Source organism: Haliotis rufescens, unplaced genomic scaffold (genome assembly GCF_023055435.1).
Source record: "Haliotis rufescens isolate VD_foot unplaced genomic scaffold, xgHalRufe1.0.p SCAF_12, whole genome shotgun sequence".
NCBI classification, from domain to species: domain Eukaryota; kingdom Metazoa; phylum Mollusca; class Gastropoda; order Lepetellida; family Haliotidae; genus Haliotis; species Haliotis rufescens.
Genome location: NW_025963802.1, coordinates 29,400,530 through 29,426,865, shown reverse-complemented (window position 1 = coordinate 29,426,865; position 26,336 = coordinate 29,400,530). Strand labels below are relative to the sequence as shown.

At 35.3% G+C, this 26,336-nt stretch overlaps 1 protein-coding gene across 1 annotated transcript; it reads left to right on the top strand.

The window, feature by feature from the left end:
* Positions 1 to 105: 105 nt before the first annotated feature.
* Positions 106 to 26,094, top strand: LOC124116868 (M-phase inducer phosphatase-like). The gene is made up of 16 exons (XM_046478452.2): positions 106 to 703; positions 1,105 to 1,199; positions 3,348 to 3,399; positions 15,531 to 15,593; positions 15,898 to 15,937; positions 16,250 to 16,408; positions 16,570 to 16,710; positions 17,626 to 17,748; positions 18,196 to 18,288; positions 18,471 to 18,656; positions 19,002 to 19,112; positions 19,811 to 19,873; positions 20,655 to 20,753; positions 21,633 to 21,766; positions 22,427 to 22,544; positions 23,949 to 26,094. The coding sequence occupies exons 1-16, from the start codon at positions 522 to 524 to the stop codon at positions 24,084 to 24,086; spliced, it is 1,797 nt and encodes a 598-aa protein (XP_046334408.2). The 5' UTR covers positions 106 to 521; the 3' UTR covers positions 24,087 to 26,094.
* The last annotated feature ends 242 nt before the right edge of the window (positions 26,095 to 26,336 follow it).

Below are 26,336 nucleotides of genomic sequence, written 5' to 3'. Positions count from 1 at the left end.
AAAAAGCACTGTGTACCCTACGGAAATGGAAAATATTCTCTTAGCTACCGAGATTTACAAAGAAAGCGTCTGCAGCAACACTGCATACTCGCTTCTGATTGGCTGAAATTGCTGAGCGTTCAAACTTGCAGGCGGCAGTAGCTTTGCCTGGGCATATCCCAGGTGACCTTATATTATTTTCTGGTTTAGTTTGTAGATAGTTATAAGGGAACCCAGAGATGGCTTGGAATTAAGATAACACCCTGAAGGAGACGAGAACCGCTCCCATTCGTTAATCAGCCACCCTGCAATATACCAACAGTGGGCTGCAATCTGTCTGTGTCCAAGCCAGGGATTTAGCTGTGACGTCCATTGTTTTTACAGCCACCCATCTAAATTGTTGTTAATACAAATCCTACACAGTCGGAAGGGATCATCAAGTGGACAAGGTACCTGGATTTAAATGCAGTTACCCTAGAGACATCTTGTGAGATCGGACAGACTGATATTTAGCTCATGAACAGAAACGGAACTTGTGAACGATGTGTGACAGAGAACTGAAACAGACAAGACCAAGCCTTGTGAAATCGGAACGTATATCCAGACCTTTTCTACCCTTGAGGACACTAGCAACAACCAACACAATGAATATTGGAAAAGAAACTACCGTCAGTTCACCCATGAGCACTCTAGCGATGAATTTGAGTGAATTATCAACTGGAAGGTATGTCTGTTTATTCCCACTTTTGCATGTTCATGTTATGACTTGTTCCCTCAGAGTTGTCTACCATTGGTGGAAACGGCTAAGCAATTCATAACAAGTCTTAAATGCAATTAAATGCATTTATTGTGTTATTTCAGCATTCTCATGAATTAGTATGTAATGAAAAAAAGTTTAGATTTTTTTCCCCCTTGAAAATAGTTCGATACTTTTAAATAATATGTTAGATTCGCTATTGCTTACGAATATGTGTGCGCAGAAAACAAAATGATGGGATCATATCAATGATCATCAATGTGATGGAATGTTAACATATCAATCCACATGAATGGATCAAATGACCCTTTGTAGGTTATATATAATGGTATATGTTCGATTAGTTGCATGAAACTAAATCTTTCCAGGGGCACACCAAAGAGACGATTGTCACTGTCAAGCATTGACACCCCAACAGGGTCAACTAAGGTGACACCAGAGCGAATGTCATCCACAGAATCAGGTATTAAAAAGCTTCTTGGTGTTAACTCGATGAACTATGTTAATTATTATTAATTAACTATGTATATTATTTAATATATTTTGGTCATTATGATTTTGTTCATTAAATTACAATAATGACGTTTTTTAGAATATTTATACAAGCAGTTATGATCATGATGATATAAACAGAATCATAACATTTGGCATTTAAAGGTTTCAACTTTGTTATTATTTATGAAGTATATTTATAAGTCTGTTTTATCATTGGATTCATATCAGAATATGATAATGCAAAGTGCATCTTTATGGTTATGTTTTATTAAAATTGTATCATTAAGAAAGTAATGTCTCATTTTAAATATGTCCTTAACGGGTTCCTGGCTGAGGTCACTCTTTGAACTTTTTTGATCAACTAGTCATTTCATAAATATGGTTGTTCTAGTAAGCATCACTTCATTTGTAAATTATTAAATATCTCAGAAGTTAATGTCAGGTATATTGATTTTTATTTCATCTTGGTTACCTTTTCTTTCAGTGTTGGGGATTTTAGATATAAAATTGTTGCAGGTATTATTTTATATATTTTTTTATCTTATTTCATATTTATGACATGTAAATTAAAATAGATGTTTGGATATGGGAATTGAAGGTGATACATGACTTGGTGAAATTCTATAACCATATGCTTTAAGCCAAAATCATTTTACTATGGCCATGTTGAGTATTTAGGACGGATTTATTCTGATTTGCAGAATAGCTTACTACACTGTTATCTCTTACCACAGGTCTTGCACTCTTTAGGCTGCATTAAAGGTCTCAATATTGTTCCTGCAGATCTGACCCATATGTAATACACTACGTGTTCAGATCACAAGAAAGCTAGATATATTCACATATCAACAATGAATGAAAATCATCATAACTGAAATGTATTGAATATATGTTGTGTATACCAGTATGCCCTTGGGATTAAGAATTTCCAGATGTAGTTGTTAAGAGTTTCTAAGCCAATCTGTTTTGATGATAAAAAGGACAGCCACCTGTTTAGACTTAGCAGTTTTGTATTCAGTGACTGAGCAGACTCCTTAATGTCTATGGTGGTACGCCAAAAAATAAACATTAACTGGCAAAATTGACATTAAGGAGTCCCATCTATAAAAGTCATGACACCTTTTATTGTTTTTATTTTCCTGTCTGTTGACCATGTCTCCATGGTGGCCCTACTTGTCTTTAAAAGGGCAGACAGTTTAATGTCAATGAAGAGTCTTTGTTTTACTAAGTTTTGTTTATGTTTACTCGAGTTTGAATGGGATTATCTGGTTGTAAACCGGGTAGACTAATCCATATGTCTCGGGATTTTGGTGTCTGCCATTATTTCACACATGCTAGATTAAAACAGTTGAATATCCTCAAGCAGGAAATTTGTCTCCTATTATGAAAAGGAAGCTTTCATTGATGAGCCATTGTTTTCTATTTTACGAGTCTATTGTATTTGGCTGTTGGTCATTAGACTAATTATGGCATCAATTCATTTGAGTCTTTTGTTGCGATTATCTCCTTTCTGTTTTCTGTTATTTATTAGGATTACAAGTGTAGTTAGTTCTTGGCACTAAATGGAGTTTGAGATTCGGAGCAATAAAATTAAGACCAAACTGAATAGATAATTAGAGACATACACATGAAAAGCATATAGTCTGGTATCTAGTTAGGATTTGTCAGTGTTTCCGCTAACACATGTAAAGAAGGTATCACATCAGACCACATGAAACTGATATTTCTCTTGTAAGTTTCTGTGTACTTGCCGGTTGTGTTGTTCTTATACCATGGTATCATTCCTCTTTACAAATCTGTGACCAGGGAGATATATTTTATCAAGGATTAATACCATATCTGACCAGTTGCTCTCCCCTCAGCAGTCTCAAAGTTCAAGCATTCTTTTTGTCTTTGTATTTTGGAATCAATTCTTGAGGAACTATAGTGATAATGTGTCAGATTTAGATTATTATTACCCAAATCGATGGGGTGATGAAGTGTTTGCAGGGTTCTTGTAAATATATGGATATTCATCATTAATACTGTTTTCAGTTATTTTTAAGTGGAATATATTCATGTTACTTTGATTTTGAATATTATTCTTTCTTATGAATAAGGACTCCATTATTTTCAGGATGCTTCTTCGATTCTCCATCACCCATTGACTCACCAACGCTTGAAATGAGGTGAGAAATACTTTGGTTTATTAAATAAATCTGTACCATTGCACATATCTCATTCCAGACAACACTTAACCTACAGCAGCTAAAATTTCATTGTGTTATCTTTGTTTGAGAAAAAGATAAAACCCACTTCCTTAAGCTTGCCTTGCAAATAATTACTGAGGTTGGCAATTACCTGATGCTTTATCTATGTACATAATTAATCTGATTTGCATGTAAATGTGATGCAGCACTGTTGGTGGTATCAGGTGTCTCTACATTAGAACCAAAGTGCTGACAAGTGTGTGCCATGTGTGGATGCCAGTCATTGGTCAAACCATCCTGCAGAGCAGATGGCCACCACACTGGCCTCTGTGACCTGCTAACAAGTCTATGACAGACTGGACTCTGGTCACTCTTGTCTCAGCTTGTGGTCACTTGCAATTGTGACAGGTGTGGTCACTCTACCTTGACCTATCAATCAAACCTTACATATTTTCCTCTATGAAACATCTTTCATAAGTGTCTTTATTGTCTATGGGGTACTAAGCCTCAACAAAACTACTTGAAAACATAACAATGAAATATGATTGCAACAAATGTAAATAACACACTTTTGGGTGTAATTTACAATGATTGCTTGTAACAGGTGTATTGACATCTAGTGTTGGCAAGGATTGTTTAGTTGTTCATGGACCAAGTAGGCCATCATGGGCGCAAATTAAGTTTGAAGGGTCCTATTCTTCTTATAATATATAATATAAGTGTAAATGAAGTGTTGCCATTACTACAAGTCATTTCAATGATTAGATGCAATATATTGTCTTGTTTAAATATTTTGCATTATTTTGAGGGATTTTATTGTCGTTATTGTCATGCAATAAACATAACTGAAATAAGAGTATATAATGTATTGCAATTAAGAATAACAATGAGGCATGTTTTTCCTCGATTAATTATTCACTTGAAAGTAATACAACCTCTCAGTGGCTAATTAGCCCACAAGTGAGAGTACAATAACACAATCCTTATCAGAATTATGTGTGTTTAACACATCAAATAAGTTCGCATTGCAGTCAGTCAACAATGCTATTGTTTTTTCACCTGAAACTCAACCGATTAGTCTCAGTGTTTTCTTTTTGTCTCCTGATAGTTTGTTAAGTAATCAAGTTGTTAATTAAGCTTTTGCTACCCAGATGATTGGTTCCTCTGTTTGTCTAATGATAATTACCTGTACAATTGCTACTGCAGCAAAACCCTTTGATCTCACATTTTGATTGTTTTCTCTTGTGTTTAGGTTGGTTGTGCTGATTTATTTTGTTATCTATGAAATTGATTACAAATGGCAAAGAGAGTAAAGTATGCAGAAATAGTTCCCTGCTAATGAAAATGTCATCTTCCTTGACATAATATTTGATGAAAAACTGAAACAGTAAAAAATCCTGAATATATTAGTATTACCAATTTTCTTTTGAAATAAATATTCTAGAAAATAAGAGTGTGGAAAGATGTATACCTAATATATTTTAAATGATATATGCCATTACATTTATGTCACACACTCTTTTGAGTGGAACTGATGTTGTGCAATTAAGCAATTAAAGAAGTGTTACCCTGTTGCATCACAGCATGAACTACTTAGTACACCTACAATGTGGAGAATTTTATGGCTATCAAAAATACATGATACAATTTGTTAATCTTCTATTGTGAAATTGATGTTGCACAGAAAAAACACTTATTCCTTTTATTCCTAAGTAGTTATTATGATGGTGAACAGTTTCCTAATGATTTTAGAATGGTATCATCTCTCAATTTACTCTTTAAGGCATTTATCTTTTAACAATTTGGTAGGCTGTAATTACGTCGTGATGAGCATCTATAGACTTTAATTGTACCCTTGTTGGGAGTGTTCAAATAAATGTCTGCCATACAGAATATAATGAGCTGCCATTGTAGGTATCTTTTCAAATGCTCAAAAGAAATACATGTCAAATTTATGTCATTCTTTTATGTAAACTCTAATACCAATTTCTTCATAAATTATTGATGTATTGCTCTCAAATAGTTTCGAATCTTTTGTTAAAAAACATAAATGTTAGGTGTCATAATACATATTAAAAGAATTCATTGTCATAAAATACTGATTAGATTTTACCATCTCTTCAGTTGACAATGCTGCTCACCTTTGAAAGCTGTAACGGAATGAAATTTATTGTCCTTTTTTAAGAACAAGGTCATTAAGAGTTTAGTATTCAAAATATAGGACACTAGTATTTTTAAATTTAATACATGATATTCTTCATTTTTCCTGTGAACTGTCATTTCCAATCTGATACATTTTTTGTCAGCATCAGCTGAAATTTGTATGTCCAGGTGGTGTGTGGAAGGGTGAATGCCTTAGCCCTCTCTTTTTTTATGTCAGTCAGTAACAAAAGCTGAACCAGTTCTGAGCCTGCACCAGCTGTCTTGGCCAGCTGTAGAATTTGATCTAGCGCTTTCAATAGCTCAGGCAGTAATTGTTTAGCCTAGAAATCAATAGTTTTTTTCTTTTAAATGGAATTATTAGTTCAGAATGTCAGTACTTGTTGCACTGTGTAAACTTAAAATTATCTTGGGTACATCTCTTGCTCTTAGTGCACCATTTATTTTTTAGCTTGGCAGTGCACTTGTTCATTATCCTTGTGATTGTTCAAGTTTGTATATTTCAAGAATATGAAGGACATACAGGGATTATGCTACAGTATCATCAGAGTATCTGAAAATGCTACTTATATGGACTTGAAAAAATGTATATCTATAACTCTTAACATACGTTCATTTAAAACAAAATTTATCAATTCAACAATCTTGGTTTTTTTTCCAATGTATCAAGAATGAGCATATTTAGTTCCTAATTTCAGCTGTAGTTAAACTGGCGAGATATTTCTAAAAGCATATTTGTCATGGCTGACCATTAATTTGCCTTATTCATGGGCCAGACTTACACAATGCATTGTTATTTGTGGAAGGTGTGAATTTTTGGCACAGGTAGCCCAATTAGCTCCAGGTTATGTTTATAGCACATCACACCTCACTGAGCAGCTATTGAGAAGGTGCTAAATCTTGAGATTCACTTGACTGGTTTTCAATTGATTGCATATTTGGTGCTGGTAAGTTTAGATTAAATTGCAATGGTCTGATTTCTTTAGGGCCTTGGCATTTCCCGTGGACAGCATAATATTTCACCTAAATTTTTTCACAAAATTGATTTGAATACATAGAAATGCACACACAAAACAACTTAACCAATATTATTGATATACTTTAAAGGTTATTTGTCCATATTTTCCATGTTATTGTTTGTATTTGATTAATGAAGGGATAAACTTAGAAGATTATTAGTTATATCACTAATACATTGGTGCCTGGTCATAGTAGTGAATGCAAGATTTAATGGGTCCTTAGATTCAAATATGTAGCCCAAATCCTCCATGAATACTACAATAATACCTTTATTGTCATCATTACCATATTGCAAAAGGTATTAATAAATTAATAACCCTTGGGTGGTGCTGTATCTCAAGCAAGCAGGATTGCCTTGAGTTTGAACTTGATTCCTATTGAATAAAATTTGAAAAGTAATGAAACTATTCAAAACAAGGTGTTTTTACAGTCTCTTTAAGCATATACTTGAGGAAAGGATACATTCATTTCTATCCATGCTCATCATTTTTTCATAAAAACAGATGAGTACCAGTTGTAAGACAGTTGTTATCATTGAAGACAATAGTTATATTCTATAGTACCGAAGGCTTGGTCACATTATTCATAGTTTGTTTCCTGCAGTGTTTATAAAATTGTTTATTGGGTTCATTCCTAAAAGAATTTGAAACATTATCCCCTGGATCTGAAACCTCAGGCTTACCTTATCAACATTAGAAGGATCAACAAGAGAAAAGGTATGCCCAAACCACACATTACGGGGCATAAAAGCAGAGAATTGTCTCGTAAATAATAAGGATGTATGAACACAATAATTGTTTAATGTTTAAATACTATACTCTCAAGTTGGAACTCTAAATATGCCATATGCCTTGATATGACACTGATATGATTGTCTAGATGAAATTGATTGTTTATGAACTGTCTGAGTTAGTGATGGAAGTGTGATTTATGTCTAAGTAAGGTGCAATAAGCACTATAAGCCCTGACAGGTGTTTTACTGCAAGACATGCAAGATGTTTATCAGGGAATTCCCAAAACACCTATCACTTCAGTGTCACTGTTCATGTTCATAGCCTGAAGCACAAAGTCATTGATTTCAGAGGAAAGATACTTTTTTATGCGCAAACACCTAGATGGCCAGAGGCTACACTTTTCTGATAATATCTACTTGAAAGTTTAAGTTTATTATGTTTCCCTTATCAAGTATATATACAAACTAAGAGAATTTAGAGAATCATTTATGTGTAGATATTGGTAAGAGAATGATGGATTTTATATGTTTGCCTTTTTCACCGAGAAGGTAAGTGTGTCTACAGGTTTGTTATGTTCTATGTCATCAGAGAAACCTGCCATCCAGGCAATTTTCAAGACGAAGTTTGTATAACGATCAAATTCATAATACAAGAATTTAATTTATTTCCCATTTCTTATAAACTATTCTGTTCCTGGAAGTAAATGTGGTTTGAATTTTGGGATTGATCCAATTTCTTTTTCTGCCATGACTTTGACAAATTCTTTTTGCACTCTTCAGCTAAGATGATGTTTCTTATATGTACCAGTAACAATTAAATTTTGAAACAATTCAGTACCATGTCATGTGTTGCTTAAGCTCAACACTACATTTTGTTGCTGATACTGTTGCCTATAGAATAATAGAATATTTCATGAATTTTTGTCAACCACAGAATATGTCTTCGTTGTTATTTGTTTCTTGTTTCTGAGTATTTGTCTTAGTCATGTTAAGGGTAAAAAGTTCCGAATAATCTTTCTCAGTTAATCATCATCTACTTTAACCAGTAACACAATGGGGATCAGATGCTATACCATGAACAAAAATGAAACATTTAATCACCTGTATATTTGCTTGCTTAATTACAGAATAATAGACTTAAGTTAAAACCATGTTCATTGCTAGACTAGGTAAAGACAAAGACGTCTGCTTTCTTTAAGAATTAGTGTGAGCATTTATGTTCAAGATTAACAATTAAAGAGGTGTTTAGCTTAATCGTAATTCTCATGTCTGGGATGAAGAAAAAACATTTTGTGTATGCTCTGTGTGCATAAGTGAAAGTATTTACACTTAGGGCAGGTTTTGAGGCTGTCCAAGTCAACAAGACTCAAGCTAGACAACAGTATATTTTGCAAACTTTGTATGTTTTAGCAATGAATTCATTTCTCTTATGTCTGAACTTTAAAGACTATGACTTGCACTCTTGAAACAAAACATATCTGGTCTTTGAACTATCTTTGAACAAAGGACCCTCAACTGTTTCCATTGTGAAATGTGACCCAAATTTTTATACCCAGGGACCCCTTACAGCACAATTGCAGTTAGGGTTTTGGATTAAAGAATAGCAATAGTGAATAAAGGTATTTAAGGTCCATATGTTGATTTGGGGTCATGGGGCAAAGGTCATTGTAGCAGGTGTTCTTTGATGTTCCTAGTTCCGGTCAGCTATGTCCACTATCACTGACCACTGTCCACTATCTGTCCACTAACCCGGTCAGCATCACTGCAAGGACAAAGGTTCATGTCCAGACAGTGGTCATATCTTCACAATCCACAGATAGTGTTTCAGCCAATTATAAAATGCCAGATGGCTCTATTTTCAATAGGGACAACTACCTTAAAGTTATTTCTAGAGTAATCTTCATTGAATTGCAATTTATCTTCAGTAGAAGGCAGGAAATATTAGTTGTCAAATTAAGTTCCTTCAGAGATGGGTCCATGCATTCCCAAGTGTTGTTTCACACCATCTTAATGGATTTGACCAGTAATAAGCCTCCCTACAAGCAATAAAAAATATTTTGATCATTTGAGTTTCTTTGCTTTTACACATTGATATTATGATGACAGGAGCAAATGTAATATTTCTTTTCACATACATGCTTTGATGACTGTACAGTTTTTGAAATTTTATTTGACTGCAATAAATCATGTGAGGACATGATATTGTGCAACAATGACACTACTCAATGAATTTTGGAGTACTGAACAAAAATGAAACAGAAGGTACTTGTCTAATAAAACCAGCAAACTGTTGTTAATAATCAATTTGTATCTCTATAATTAGTTATACAACAGTCATTGAGTAATTATTTGCTTTTCATCAGTAGCCATTCAAACACAATCACTGAAATTCAACCTTTGCAATAAACAAGAGTCATAAAGAAATCTATTAGGTAAATATAAGAGTTTCCAACAAAAGTAAAGTACATGAGAGGAAATGAACTGCAATCTGTTTCAATTATCACAAGTGTGTCAAATCATGTTAAGTGTTCATAAATGAAATGTGTTAGGCAGAGCCATTTGATGATGTTCTCTGAACACTTCTTCCATAAACCTTGAAATACAGCCACTCAATAAAACTGACAAGCTTATATAATGATCTCTTTTGATCCTTCTCCAGAGACCAAGGCATTCATTAAGGATGAGATTGACTCCAACAGGGAATACGTCCAATTTAGCCATACCTCATTTGAGAAACTTGCTATTTCTGGTACTTTTACTACATTACATGGAGATTTATTATTGCAAGGCTGTAGAGGCAAGAAGCTTTGTGATGTTTCTGGGTCATGTATTCTGATAAATGAATATCTTTATCTAAACAGTGTAAACGTTTTGTCATACTTTATCAATGTTGTCAGTTCTTAGGTAACAGCATGCTTGATTTAGCTGTGAAAATAAACTTTTTTTATGTTTGATAGGTGTTAATATTCATTGATAGCATGTCATTTGTGTTGATTTATGTAGTGCAATATGTAGTAGTGCTGAAGAGAACTGACAGATCTATAAGAGAAAATGGCAATTATTTTACAGGATTGATACTGTTTCATGGAAAAGAGGTATTTGCTTCTGTGCTGGTTGCATCAGAAATGCAGAAATACACAGTAAAATATAATCTAAGTGTATCAAATACGCAACGAACATTACAGATACGCTACAAAAATAAAACTTGTGCGTATCATCAAAATATTGTGAAGTAACCCTGCGTATTCGATTAGCAAATGAGCAACTTATTTTGAAATTATAACGGGCATTCCGTCAACCTTGCCAAACTCCACGATGACAGTTACATCATGATCATTTGCCATCACACTTTCTTGTGGAAGTATCGTGGTATTTTTTAGTCCTATAAAGCTCTCGAACCCACACAACACCAGTTTGTAGGGACTAGATGAATAGTGTTTTTAAATATTTAACTTAAATACCCACATGTGTAAAAACTAGTGGGTAACAGAAATTTGAATGCGCAGATAGAATTACTGATAACCAATGATTTTAAAATGCATGGGTAAAAAACCCACAACACCAAAAGCTTATCTGGAGCTCTGTTAAGCCAGTGTTGGGTTGAACTTTTTTTGGTTCAACATTACAGTGTGTTACACTGACAGCTCTGCAAATAACAGGGATTAGTTCAGAAGTAGGCAATATTTCCATTTCCTTTCTCTCCAATCTAGTATTGTTCCATTCAAGTTTATGACATTGTCCGTCCAGTCACCCAGCCAAATGACTACCTCCATCCCCAATCTAAAAGTCCTCTTGTGTTGAAAGCTTAGCCAAATGCCAGTATTGCTTCATTCTGGAGCTATCAGGAGCTCGGTGTGAACGATTCTGGAGTAGCAGAGGACTTTTCAAAAAGCCATTTGTCATGCAATGATGACTCTAGCCCTGTTTACAAGACTCAGACCCAAGGACAAAGTAACAAAGACCACCTCATGGGGGTCGTCCCCAGCAAGGTTCTAGTCAGCTTCAATCCAGCCCCTATCCAGCCTAGGTGGTAATTTCCCAGGATCATTTAGCCCCTGGTTACCTAACTCTAGTGAAGCCAACCTGAACCAGTGGGTGGTAGGCTATGGCAGCTAGGTCTGGTTATCTATCCACCTCCCCTCCTCCAGGGATGGCTGGGACCCAAATTATGGCAGATCTGGGGCTTGATAACTCACTTTAATCATGTTGTAATGATGATAGAAATGAAACATGCTTTACACCACTGGGTTAGAACTATAGCAGATGTAACACTGGCTTAGTGTAGGTTGTTCACCATTGTAGATTGGGCAGATTACAAAAGTGGTTATGTAATCTGATGGTTCAGATAATTTGAAGAGGGACTGGAAAGGTTTTTTGAGTGTCAGAAATCCCACCATGGGGTCTTTTTCATGAAGTAAGAAATATTGGATTGTGATGTCCTGTTGCTACCACTGATGTGACACTATAGAGTGTAATATATAGAGTGAACATATCAAATGGTGGAATGTCATGAAACTTAATATTAACCTGCTGAAAAATTTGAAACAGTATACATTTGGTGTTATATATATATATATATATATCCTGACAACAATTGTAGCGGTTTGACTTTGTTTTCTTCCTGATCCATATAAACCAATCAACTTACAAGGCTCCAGATAAAGGCTGTATCGGTGTTAGTACGGATGAAAATATGCATGAGGCGATGGTGGTTAATTTTGAAATTGTATCAGATATGCATCACAACATACATGTACGGTAGAAAACCGTAGAACATTCGTTTATAGCCGTATTTGCCAAAAATTATATTGTGATTTCAAGCAGCATATTTTCTTGAGTATGGTGCACATTTTGTTTCCAAAACACACAGTTGTGTTAAGGGGGTGCGCATTATACATGCCATAATGAGTTTTGATGTTTTTTCCCTAATGCAGAGACATTACCGTGAGCACGTAACACCGGAAATACTATATCAACAAATCCGTACTGAAGCACGCAAATTAATCATGTAATTACACTGTCTGGTTACAAAAAAGGTGTTCATTGTATATCTGGACTTGTTTGTGACCTATTTTATTAATTTTATTCAAAATTTCATTCAATATCGTTACATTAATTTCTTCAAAATCTGTAGATCACACAACTTACTGTGATTTACCATTATTGATTCCTTGAGACGAACTTTAGTTGACAGGAAATGGATACATATCTGCACTACTTTGACTCCTTAAAAGTCATATTTGTTGTAGTTTGACTTTCATATGTCTACATAGTTTTTGTGAGTGCGAGCGTGGGATCCTTGACGGTGACTGGTTATGTTGTTCCATACGTAAAATATATCCAGCAAAATAGCGATCAGCTAGTGCTACCCTTATGGTTATTTATTATTTATTATTTTAAATATATAGTTAAGCTGCAACTAAAATAACATAATATTGGAATATATAAATAAGTGGATCATATCTCCCATACTTTGACATGGACTTGCGATGATTGTAGCACTAAAATTGCATAGTGGAAGGAGGAACTATGGAATAGTATTTCTCTCTTCAAGTCTAAATAGTAATAAAGAATGAGAAGACAGCTTCAAATGCAGAGATTTGTGATAGATTTTATCATTGTGTTCGGCAAATGCGATTAGCTATCAGACTTGGTGCTCATTTCTGATCATACCAGATTTTGATTTTGTCAGACAAAACATTTTTGAAATGACTGATAATAACTCAGTGAAGTGTTAGTGAGATCATGTGTGATGTCTGATTCTCTTGAAATAATAACCAAAACAATTCTGAATTTCTGGATGTATATTCATCGACAGACTGTAAGGGCAAGAACCAAAAGATATTTTGATTCTGTAACATTACATTTTATCTAGTCAGTCATTATCTACTTAGGTTTTTTATCTAAAAATTTCTTTCATTAAGCCCAGTAGGACATTATTGGAATTACCCAATATCAATAGAAAAAATTGTTTGGTCCAAAAGAGTCAAAACATTTGTAAACACTCAGGTAATAAAAAGGGGATGGCTTGTTACATCCAAACTGATCAATTACACATGCACCATTACCTTTAAAAAGCTAATTCAGCTTTGAGAAAAGTGTAAGCCAATGAATCTTTTGTATCATCAAGTGTTTTTCCCTCCCTTTGATCTTGAGTCCTAACATTATTACACTTGTAAAAATGTTCACCATTGTCTGTGGTTGAACCTCAGTAGGTCTAACCCAGCCTGATTGTCCATTGTCCCAACTCCTACCACATACCTACAGTTGGTTCTCACACAGTCTACCTTTTTGTGTGACTTCAGGGTATTTTCAGCATTAGCTATTGTCCTACCCAGTAATCTTTTGTCCTCATGGCTGTGACAGTGTGCAGTCAAAGGCTACAATTATCTATTAACTGGGTGCATGGGACAAAAGATCTCTGCAGGACGTTCTCAGGTCTGGGCCTCTCTCTCACCTCAGTCCAGGCTAATTTCACTATTCAGGATTTGTTACTCATTGCCTGATTGAATCACACAGGGTTCCCGGGGACTAATTTTCTGGTGGAATTTTCAAAGTAAACTTGGGATTAAACCTGAATGTGTTAATGAGATGTGTGAAGAGTCACCAGGGTGTGACCTTGGCATATCCTTGCTCCCACCCTGTTGCAAGATTTTCTCACCCCTTGAGGAACTTGTGTGAAACTTTTGGTGGGAACTGTTACCAGATTTCAGGTGCTTTTGAATTCAGAATTCAACCCAGACTGTTTTCTACCCAGGTGGGAAATGACAAGATGGCAACTGTATTGAAAACATTTTGAAACTTGTTCCAAACAGCTTGACTTTTTCATATGAGGGTGTTAAGAACTTTTTCAAGAGATTAAACCATAGCAGTGTGTGAGATCTTTTACATATTCAATCAGACTTGTTGATATTTTGGGAACATTGTGATATTTCACATGCCTCATACAAGTGTCAGATTTGTTGTTCATGACTTGGGGAATTCTCATTGGTCTTCAATTAGTTGTCTTATCAAGAGGTTTTGTGTTACAAGAATATATCTTTGATGAGTTCATTTGAAGATAACAGTCTGAGACTCAAGATCCTAAAGATGGAATCCCTGGGAAATGCTCTTTTTAGGTTTGAATAATATATATATAATTATATTTGTTCATCATTAATTATTATGTGATCAAGAAGAATTTTGATTGTATTTGGCTGATTTAAAATATTTTTTATGTTATTCCTAACCATGCTAAGTTGCACAAAACGGCAGGATGATTGCTTTCAGGATAATTAATATCTTGTTTTTTTTATTTCATGCCATCAGTTAATTTGGTTTCCTTAATCTCATGGTCATGTGCTCTTTTCTTCATTTGAGCCAAGATTTATGTCTATTGTGTGACAAAAAACAATAACTGTGTCTGCAACCTGACAATATTGTGTCCACTGGCAGACAACAAGTCATGTATGACTGTTTACAAGTTACTAATTTGATGAGGAATAAAGAACTAAAAGCAATTGCTCATAGTATCTCAGCATGCAGATGACAATATTGGATTCTGGGTGACTGAAAGCTTTGATGTGCCTGTAGCGAGGATTTTGCGTCTGTCACTTGCTGAGCCTTGGGAAACTCACTCAAGCATTACTTTGGGATGTTTCATGTCTGTTCTTATATTTCAAGAAATGCAGAATGAAGGAAAACTATGATTACTAAAAGTGATAGTAATACTAGATATTTATTTCAAAGTTATTTAGGATTTCAAAGTTCAAGAAGAACTGTTTGAAAGGTATATACAATGCTGTTTTGTAGGCAAAATACCCATTGATAACCAGTAATAGGTTTCTCCAGAATATGTAATAACTTCAGTGATGAATTTGTGTCACTGGAAACAAGGACCACTCAGTTGTTGCAAGCAGATGCTGTCTGTAACTAATTTTGTTCAAGCAGCAACATGAGGCAACAAAGAGGGATGTCTGAGAATGATAGCCAAGGATATCCCCTAGGGACATTACAAGAGAGTGGTCATCTTGATTTATGGGGCCAGCTGAATGATGTTTTGTGTCTGTCCACACAACTGCTGACCAGAGAGGGTGCTTGTTAGCAGAAGTGCAACTCTTGAGCAGAGGGCATGCTGCTTGACAGAACCCATTTCAAACCTCACTGTCTCACTTGACTATTTGACAGTTTTACTGACTGGTGTTTTTTGTTGTTGTAGCCTGAATCGGTTTGGCAGTTTACTGAAGACCAACCCAGACATCCCACCAGAGGCATACACAAAGTGAGCAATGTCCTGTCACATCCATCATGCTTAATCACTTGGACTATTGTCTAGGGTGTCCTAAATTATTAAGCTCAGTATTATATGATAACTGTTGTGACATAGTGTAAAATAATGCTAAGGGTTATTACTGTCTTATTACACGCCCTAGGGTCCAGTAAATTTTAAACAGGTGACAACCTGTAAATATAATAATTGTTATGGTGTTGTTATCAAGATAAATGGACATCAGTGTCTGTCACTTGTCAAGGAGTGGATAATGTTTTGAAAATGATAGATGTGTAATTGTTGTTTCTTTTTGCAGAAGGAAAACTATTGCCTTCAGGAGAATAAACTCACTGCCTGTAAGTATGACTTGGATGTAGTTTGTTACAAAGGAATACCACAACGTTTTTGTGTAGTAAAGAAATTTGTGATATTGTGTGGTAAACATGGAAGGAATCCCAGGGATTCATCTTTAGGATATTGAGTCTCAGACTGTTATCTTGATTACTTGAGCAGCATAGCAGTCAGGGAATTTGCATATCATGCAAAAACTTGGATTGTCCAAGTTCAATCCTCTATTATTGTATATATTTGTACGAAGCCCATTTCTTATTGTTTAACTGAAAGGTTGCATAATTTCATGTGCATTTTTTATTGTTTTTCTTTCCCAGCTGCCGACTATGCGTCTTGACAGCCCAACTGACTTCCAAGATAAAGAAAACTCCTGTTCACCCAAACCTATTGAATGCATGTTGGACTGTGACCGCCCTGCCTTCGACCCTGAAGACACATCTTCACAGGATAGTGGCCTGGGTTTTGACAGAGAAAAGGTACTCACCTGACTCATGGTTGTTTGTTGAAAATCTACACAAAATCTGTATTGCTGAAGCACATATGTTAAGTAAACTTTTTGGCAAATGACAAAATATTCAGTTAGAAATTATTTGGTGCAAAATTTACATCATGTTATTTTACTATGAATGTGTTTCAGGATGAACGCTTCCTGTTTGCTGCTCCAGTGGGAGTACCCCCAAGAAAGTTGAAAATAATTAATGAAGACACATGTTCCCCACAGAAATATTCTCCTGTCAAGTCTCCGTCCAAAAAGAGATCTTTCTCTCAGTCCTTTCAGGTATTTTAACATTTAGCATTTCGTGACTAGAGTCCCAGTTTTGTCTTAAGACTCGAAAAACTTTCTAAATAAATTAATTGTGAAAATTTTCGTCCCAAATGTTAAAAAAATGTGTGGTGGAAGGCATTGTATTTTTTATTTAAATTAATTAAGGCATCTGTGTACATTAACTGTCAAAGGATGTGATTGATGGACAGACTGAATGTTTGGTAGGACTATGAATGTATGTACAGTGTATTTCAACAAGCAAAGAAAGAAAGAGATACACAGCAATATTTATGACTGTAGGAACTTGGGGACAATAAAATCATGTGAATCAGGGAGTTGGATAGTGAAGTCGGTGGGGAGAAATGTTTTATTATTTATTCTTATTGTGGTCTAAGTAATTACTTTCAATCTCAAAGTTACATCATGGTTCTCTATGCCAACTAGGCCTAATGGTTAAAGCATTTGTTTGTTTGATTGTTTGTTTCTAGTTTAATGCCGCACTCAGCAATATTCCAGCTATATGACGGCAGTCTGTAAATAATCAAGTCTGGACCAGACAATCCAGTGATTGACATCATGAGCATTGATCTATGCATTTGGGATACAATGACATGCATCAACCAAGTCAGCAAGCCTGACCCTCCGATCTAGTTAGTCACCTCTTACGACAAGCATGAGTTACTGAAGACCTATTCTCTACCCGGATCTACACGGGTCAATTTGCTTGTAACAACTGAGTTGGGTTCATGTGGAATTTATGGGTAATGGGTGTGAGTGGCATCTATCATTAATTGTGCCTACCTTAATATTGCGGGCATTCTAATAAAATCTCACTTAGATCATGCTGATTTCTCTCTCAATTTCTTGAAAAAAATAAAAAACACAATTAAAGGCGGTCTTCATAGCAATATTTTTTCTTGTTTGTAGTCACCAGAGGAAAGGGGTGAACCATTTGGTAGTCCTGTTCATCTTAAGTCATCACCTCTTGCCAGCACTGATGATGATATCGATGATGGGTTCCTTGACGTCTTTGACCAGGAAGTTGCAGAGGTAAATATGAATGACCTTTCCTTCAGTATGTCATGACTTAGTTTCAAGTAACTAAGTCGATTTCTGGTTACACTTAGAACAATATATCAGGATTAGAACTAAACTCAAAAGCTTTCCTAGCCCGGCTTAAGATAAACGCTGTGTTAAAACAATCGGGAAATATGGAAAATTGTACTAGCCCCTGGCTTAGAGGGCTATTGTTAAGTTCTAAACCTGAGTTTGATAAAGGTGGTGTGGGGTTCACCTTGCTGAAATCATGAGGTGTACAAAAATACAAAATAGACTGACACAGGGTCACATGAAAGATATGAGAAAAGGAAAGATGCACACACCCTGAATGGCCTTTACATCCACCAGTAGCAGTATATGATAGTTTTGTTATTATTTTGTTATTATAAAGATCTGTTAAGGTTTCAGATCTGTAGTGTTTCTTCTGGACTTTTCCAGATCACCGAGCCAGTTCCCGATAGTATGGCTAGTCTATTCTGTGCCCCTGTCCTCAACAAGGACAGCCACGTACAAGATGATGATACCCCAGTTGTAAGTATTTACGCTGTTGTCTGTGTTTCTGTCCGTTTTGTAGATGTGCAAGATCTGCATAGATTTGGTGGACTACCGATATATGCCATGTTGTTGTCATAATTTGGTTACTTTCACCTCATTTATTTACTTCCTCAAATCATTAGTCACATTTGATGAAACATGGAAACATATAATTTCAGTCACGGAGAACAATGTCAAGAAAATCTCTCCTGCAAAGATCTCAGTCCTTTGATGTCCGATCTCGGCCCTTTTCTCACAAGCGACTTGAACGACCACGAGATGAAGCAACACCGGTTCAAAACAAAAGGCATCGACCAGAGTGTATGGCAGATTTGCCTTCTTTTTATGTTGCACCAGTTCAAGAGGTCAGTTTTGGTGACAAGGACAACACAAGAGTTAAAATCAGTGATTTTACTAGAGACAAATGGCATCAGGCCTTTTCCATGATTTTATCACCTGTATCATTTCCAAGTTTGGACAAACACAGAGGACATTTTGGATGACATTCAATCCAAGCAAGTTCTAAAGTTCTTACACAAAATACAAGCCAATTCCTGATCGGTTGAGTTGTCTGTCAATTCCCTCATTTCAGTAGGCTTGTGTGAACAACTGACACTCTCCAATGAATGATAAAGCTGTAATTTGATATATACAAATAAAAAGGGTCACAATAACTTGCAGCTTTTCTCAATACAACTTTTGTCTTTCAGAAACCCCCATACATGAAACTACATCGCTGTCATTCAGAAACTGAGGCTCAGATTAAATCTGCTCTCAACAGGTTGAACGATGAGCCTGATCTCATTGGGGACTGCTCCAAGGTAAACAACAGAGTGATCACATGCTAGCAGTGCAGTACTTTCACGCAAGAAAACTATGAGCTATGAAAACAGCAGCAAATTAGGAAAAAGCACTATTTGAAATCAATTCCTAACTCAGTTTGTATATAATGTATCTTGTTGGATGAATAATCTTCCTGTGAACATTTCTACTGCTAGTTCATTGATTGGTACTTACAGTTTGTGGGTTCTTTTTGTTCAAGATCTAACAAAGATTGAAGTTGAAGATGCATACCCTGTTTTGAACCTGTGTAGTGTTGTGCCATATTTACTAGGTTTTATTGAATACACTGAAGAAAACTGTGCGCATGTATTATGTTTTGTTTTTGAAAAAACAAGTAAAAAATAGCTGAATCCCAAATTTGTGTTAATTTAAGACAACACCATTATATAACACACTAACTATCAGAGTGAATTCAAAGTTAGAAAATGGATGAGTACCAGTTTGTGCACATATTTTAACAATTTTGGAGTGAGCTGTTTTGAACTCTGCTTTTAACAGTATTCCAGTTATATCAGCTCAATATGGGAGGAATTCCCTAAGTGGTAGCAGGTCTCAGACGTATCAATATTAAGCTGGTTATGGAAAACAGCATTCAGACATGATATTCAATTGCTTTCCACCCAAAATGTGGATAGTTTCAGTGCTTTATATTTTGTGTGTATTTCTTCATCCTCAGCCATACTGTCTACCCACAATACCAGGCAAACATCAAGATCTCAAGGGAATATCTCCAGAAACAGTATGTATTCTTTCTTATGCTTTGCATGAGTAATTAGTCTTGGTATGGTAATGACTAGAGATAAATTAAATAGAAAACCACTGTGAAGGACATTTGATTTTTGATTTTTGGATGAAGTTTGATGACAGACCAACACAATTTTCATTTACAAAATCATACCAAACACATACCAAACTCTTTCCCGTTTTTTTAATATTGAAAAACAATTGTTAATGTCTATTTGTGTAATGGGAACCTAAGGGCTTTGGTCAGGTTTGGATACATTCTCACTGAAGAACAATCATCAAAATGTGAAGTTTATACGATATACGGTTTGTCCATTGGACTGGTCACATGACCATGGAACATTTTGACGTTTATATGTTTTTCACGAGACCGATTCTTGAAATGACTGACTACTTCCTCATTTCCAACTTTAATCTTGAACTCAGCATTTTGCCTACATGGGAAAGTGTATTTGACTGCACACCTGTGTTCAAATATTCTTGCTACAACCCATGTAGTGAACAAAATCAAGACATGACACACAAACTATCAACTTGCTTCATGCCTACACTGACAGTGACAATCAACAACATTGTTGAGCAATCTATGAATTTACTTCAGTATCTCTTCGACACATCTTCATAATCATCACCTTTGAATCAAGCCCCACTTGAACACCTAGTTGTCACAGGTTCATTGACAACTTTGAAATCTCTCCCGTATGCTTCATATAGCTAAATAGAGTCCTGTAATGGTGGTATCCACTAGTTTCAGTGACCATGTCTTTGTTTTGTAGATGAGTCGTGTGCTGAACCATGAGTTTGACCACATAGTGAGTGACTTCTGTATCGTGGACTGTCGGTATCCATACGAGTATCAGGGAGGCCATATACAGGTATGTTGCAGAGATAATATGTGGTAATATTGTTTTGCTCATCTGATGTGCATAATACCTCCTCATTTTTTACCCCCCCGTGATCTAGTCGATAGAGCGTTAAAAGATGGTACTTGTTTTTACCCTGCCTTGTGCTCGGCATTAAGGTATTAAAACAAAGACTGGTGGGCTAGGAGTCAGTATACAAGTTAAACTGCGGCATGGTAACTCAGTAAGCAAGCACTATATGATTGGCATTATTTCGGACTAGTACAAGCAGCCATGCACACACATGCATGCACATCGCTATATAAGTGCAATAATCTTGAATGCAACGTTAAACCCCATTTCACTTCACATCATTCTTAAAGGGGCAGTCGGGTAGCCTATTGGTTCCTGAGATGGATACAATGTGTGAAGCCCATTTCTGGTGTACCCTGCCATGATATTGCTGGAATACTGCTAAAAGTGGCGTAAAACCAAACTCACTCATTCTTAAGGATTTTGTGTTAAGAAAAGAATTCAAATCTGACATTCGTCAGTATCTTTTTTTAATATTTTTTCTAGTTCTTTTTTTATTAACAATTATAATAAATGAAATTATATAGACAGAATTAAATTTCCACAAATAGAAGCAACACCGATGGCATACTTGCGCACTTGTGTAAGAAAGAATGCTTATATATCAGTCAGCCCAAGAATCACATCCAGACACCTTTGGCTAGATGTTAAGCCTGACACAATCCAATTAATTATGTACTATTTTTGTCTTTTTATCAATGTGTTTCAATGTGAAAAGGTTTGTTCATGTTATACTTATAAATTGTCCATAGTTTTACATCAGGACAAACTGCCAGTATATGACTCACTGTAACAAATAGACTATTTTTCATTTTTCAGAAAGCAAAGAACCTGTATACCAAAGATTCCATCCTAGAAGAATTTATAAACAAGCCTGCTATGGTTTCTGATCCCAACAAGCGACAAATAGTTATATTTCACTGTGAATTTTCATCAGAAAGAGGGCCCAACCTGTAAGTAGACTATTACATGTTTTGTCACTAGTGGACTCTGTTAGTAGTAGAATAAACAACAGTCTATTCCAGACATGACATTATTAGCAATTATGTGGACCAATTTGTCTTTTTGGGGATTAACTTTGTCTCTGTCATGACCATAGTTTACTGTATATATTTATTATTTCTAACCTGTAGGGTTAGAAATAACAGAGTTCACAACAATTGCATGTGCACTAGTGCAAATAGCACTCCATGCGCACCACTGTATTGCTTTCTTCATCCCAGCGTTATTGTTGACGTCATTCGAATGATATGATTGTGACATAAAGTCGGAATGACATCACACTAGAAACGACGTCATAGCTGAAGATAGTTGTTGTCGTTCGACCATTGTGGTTTTCTACACACATGCTCTTATAATAATCTTTATATACACAATGTACAAACTGTTTACTGTTACTTTCAAAGTGGGCTATGTTTCAATATGAAGTTTTGGAAATAAAGATTAAGGTTATTTGTATACTGTATCAAGTTATGTCACAAAGAACCTTCATATGCTTGGTCGTCTGTTGAGATTGCAGCATTGTTGAACTGATAGTGAGATAATGTATGATATTCAGAGTTTACTGATCATTAATCATCACAGTATTAATAATAAGTGCTTTATGTCCACAGATCTCGGTTCTTACGTAACAGAGATCGTGAGGTCAACAAGGACGTCTACCCATTTTTGAACTACCCAGAGTTGTACCTCCTAGAGGGCGGATACAAGTGTTTCTATGAACAGCACCAGGTACAGTGACTAACAGGATCTCACCTCAGTCTTGACAACCTGTGACAGATAGATCAACAAGGAATATTACACTCAATGTTTAAAACATTACTGAATGAGAATCTTGTACTATGATCAAATCACTTCTTTTTCTTTTTAAATATCAGAACATTATTTTCATGGTTAGGCAAGCACAGGTTTATTACTTGTTTTACAGATAATTAAAGGCAAGATGGACAATTCTTTTAAGAAATTTACTTATTAAAATAAAGGATGAAAGACCACAGCTAAAATATATATTTAATTATGGACATTACTCAGCCATTGATGTACAAAATGTAAAAACTTTTTGTATTTGTTAAGTTTGTTTTGGGCTTCAGCACACATATTTTCCACTTATTTATATCAATAAATTTTGACTATGTTCAATTTTTTTCTCAAACTTCATATTTGAATATACAAATAAGCTGAACTTCTCTGGAATTGTCATACTGAAGGAACTTGGGCACATATGTAGGACTCTATGATCCTTGGCAGATTCTCATTGTTATATGACGTCATGTTTGCAATGATGTTTTATCCGTGAACGGACAATCAGTTCAATTGTTACATGACATCATGCTTGAGATGACTCCTTGCCTGTGGTGACGTCATGTAAGTTTAGCGTCTATTACCGATAGACACCATAGAAAAAGAAGGGTTTCTTGTGAGGGTTTCATGCTGGTAGAGGGAGAAACTAGTACCGAAAGACCCTAATGCCGAATCATTTCAAAATTATTTTCCAAAAATTCAAGAAATTACTCACATAAAGCCTCTGAATCCAAAATGGGCAAGGGTGAAAATATTCAGGATTTTGTCAACACCGTCAAATCAGATGAATATACAGAAGGTGTTAGGAAATTTCTTCTCTGTTGAATCTTTGGGGAACGTTTTTAAGAAAGGTACTAAAATGCAATCCCAAAGATGAAATGATAATAATATTCCCGAGAAATCACAACATTGGTTATCGAAAGTCCGCTGATATACAAATCAATGCAACTATTAGCCCCATAGAAATTGCCAATTATTAATACTATATGATAATTTGCCAAAGATCTGAGCATGCGCCAATATCTCCCCCATAAGTGGAATCGGCCATTGATCTGAGAATCCTCCATGGATCTGGATCTGAGTCCCCTCATATGTTTCTTGTTATGATGACATATTATTTTATTTAAATGATTACAATTTTGTGTAATCAGTATGTTTGCAAGAAATATTGGAAAATCCATGCTGACAGTAACAGTAAATCATTACCTGGAAAACAATGCAAAAACAGTTTGTTTTTTATTCTAATCATTAGTTTGATGAAACTTTTAGATGTACAGATCATACACTGTACTCTCTATGAACTCAGTTTTATGATGTTTATCTGTCCCCTTTCAGGAACTATGTGAACCACAGACATATAAGCCCATGCTTCATAAAGATCATAGTCATGACCTGCGGCACTTCCGAGCAAAGTCAAAATCCTGGGCAGGAGAAAAGGGACATCGAACAGGCCTACGGACACTAAAATTCTAGTATCATTCTTCACAAATCCAGTAGACTTTAGTGAAAACTATTTATTTGCAAATCTGCATTGTTTGTTACTTGATCATTGTTGACAAACAAGTCTTTCATTTGTTTGTGAACGATGACTTATTATGTTGGTCAAATGACGCTGCACTCCAATGGACTGCAGTCACTGAAAGTGCTCACAGTCTGTTAATTAATGTTGTTTTTTGTTTTCTGTAATTTTATGTTGTGTGTGTAAATGTCATCAATTTCACATCAATTGTGAAAGTATTATTTGTACATAGTGGCATTCTATGCCAAATCTCTGACATCCAATGAAATGTATACCATGATGTCAAAGTACCTATCTGTCAATCACTCGTTTTTGCTTTATCTGTCACTCAGTACATTTCCATTTCTATCTGTCATGTCTTATTACTTTCAATGTTGGCTTGAAATTACACTCTTTGTGTGTTGGGTAGACCCTTCCCTCTGAACATAACAATGAAAAAAAAATAATATAGTTTTGAAACATGAACCACATAAGCAACATAATGAAGGGCAGTAAAGTTTTTTTAAACTTTAATTATTATATTTTTTAACTGAGTGCAGATATATCTTTTATCTGTATAGCTCAGTTTTAGCTTATTGTTTTCTATTTAGCCTCATGCTGTTTTGTGATGAACAATGGGGAAAGACCTTGTTTTGTTCGTGAGAATTAGAATAATCACTTGACTTAAAGTCTATTTATTAAAAAAAACCATTTCATATTCTATGCATCTGAAAATGAAAATGGTTCATATGTATGACCAATTTTACACCTGAAATTATGGATATGTCCCTTTTAGATAAATGTTGTGAGTCCCAAAACTGCAGATTCAGGACATGCAACATTCATACACTTAGGACATAGGATCTACAATGTCTCAGTTAGCTCCCTTAGCTGTGCCAGGATCTGCTGGTTGTGGGATCAGATTTGACCTGACTTTGAGTCTTGATCTGTCAGCACATACCCATTGTTTTGGTTTCATGTCCTTGTGATAAACATCTATGACCTATGTCACTTGTAGCTTCCCTCCCACATTCAACATGAAAAACCTCAAAACCATTCAAAGAAGCTTTAACACTCGTTCACACTCATAGTTATTGAATCTATGCAACAGATTGAGTATGAGAAGAAACATGTTAGTTTTCACATTCAAAGAATTAATGGTCATTAATTCTTAATTTTTAAAATTGTGATATGAAATACCAGAGGGAATATTTCAAGCGTGTAGCAAGAATACATGTATTAGTAAATCAACAATTTCAAGCCAAACATTCCTGTTTTTTTCTATTTCCTCTGTGTACATGTGTGGATGTATGTATATATGAATGGAAGTATTTAATATTGATACTGTTGTGAATGGTGCTATTTGTAGGGTATGAAAGCTTCATTATTCTTTCGTGTTGTCCCATGACCAACTCTCATGTAATTATGTTGATTTTTAAAACCTTTAAGAATACAAAATGGTAATACCTGTGACATCAAGTGAATATCCCAATGCAAGATACTACCAGATTTTTAGGACGTTTTTTATGGATTTTGTGGAGACTGTATCAGTCAACTGTAGAAGATCAATTTCTCATGTTTGATGTTTTATTTATAGTATCCAGTGTAGTTTTTCGTGTAGGCGTTCATGGTAGGTGTTGATTTTTTTATATTTATTGTTCGCGTACATATGTCGTGTGATAGTGTTTTATGAATCAAGTTGACAAATGATTATGATGTTTGGCTCCACAACAAACTGACGACAATAAGATGGGTTTTTTAAGCGTGTACTCACAGTTTTATGATAGAGACCATTAGCTTATGCCTGTACATGAAGCTTCTGATTGGCTTTTATTCATTCTTTTCATTTTTTATCCTTGACCAGTGAATGTATTTCTTGGTCACACATAGCATAAACCACTTGTTATTGAGCATAAAATAAAACAAAACTAAGAGAGTATGTACATGGTGGAAATTGCGGCAATAAAAATAATTTTCATTCTATGTATGTTTTTGTCCTGTATAGACACCTCGGTGAGATTCCAGAACAGAATGGGTTGCCATGAATTGTCATAATAGCCAACAAAAGAGAGTTGTGTGTGACCTGGCTGATTGTGTTATTGTATCCTGAAGCATGGTCAGTCTGTCTGTGGTGTGCCTGACCCAGACTTATTTATTTACTGCCTGCTGTGATAAAGCTGGAATAGTGCGGACTGCAGCATTGAACAGCATTCACTCACTACTTT

Excerpts from the sequence above, each read along its gene's own strand:
- LOC124116868 (XM_046478452.2), top strand. The coding sequence starts at position 522 with ATGTGTGACAGAGAACTGAAACAGACAAGACCAAGCCTTGTGAAATCG. Across the intron at positions 15,938-16,249 it reads GGAGAATAAACTCACTGCCT|CTGCCGACTATGCGTCTTGA; the intron begins GTAAGTATGACT and ends TTTCTTTCCCAG. Across the intron at positions 18,657-19,001 it reads ATGTTGCACCAGTTCAAGAG|AAACCCCCATACATGAAACT; the intron begins GTCAGTTTTGGT and ends TTTGTCTTTCAG.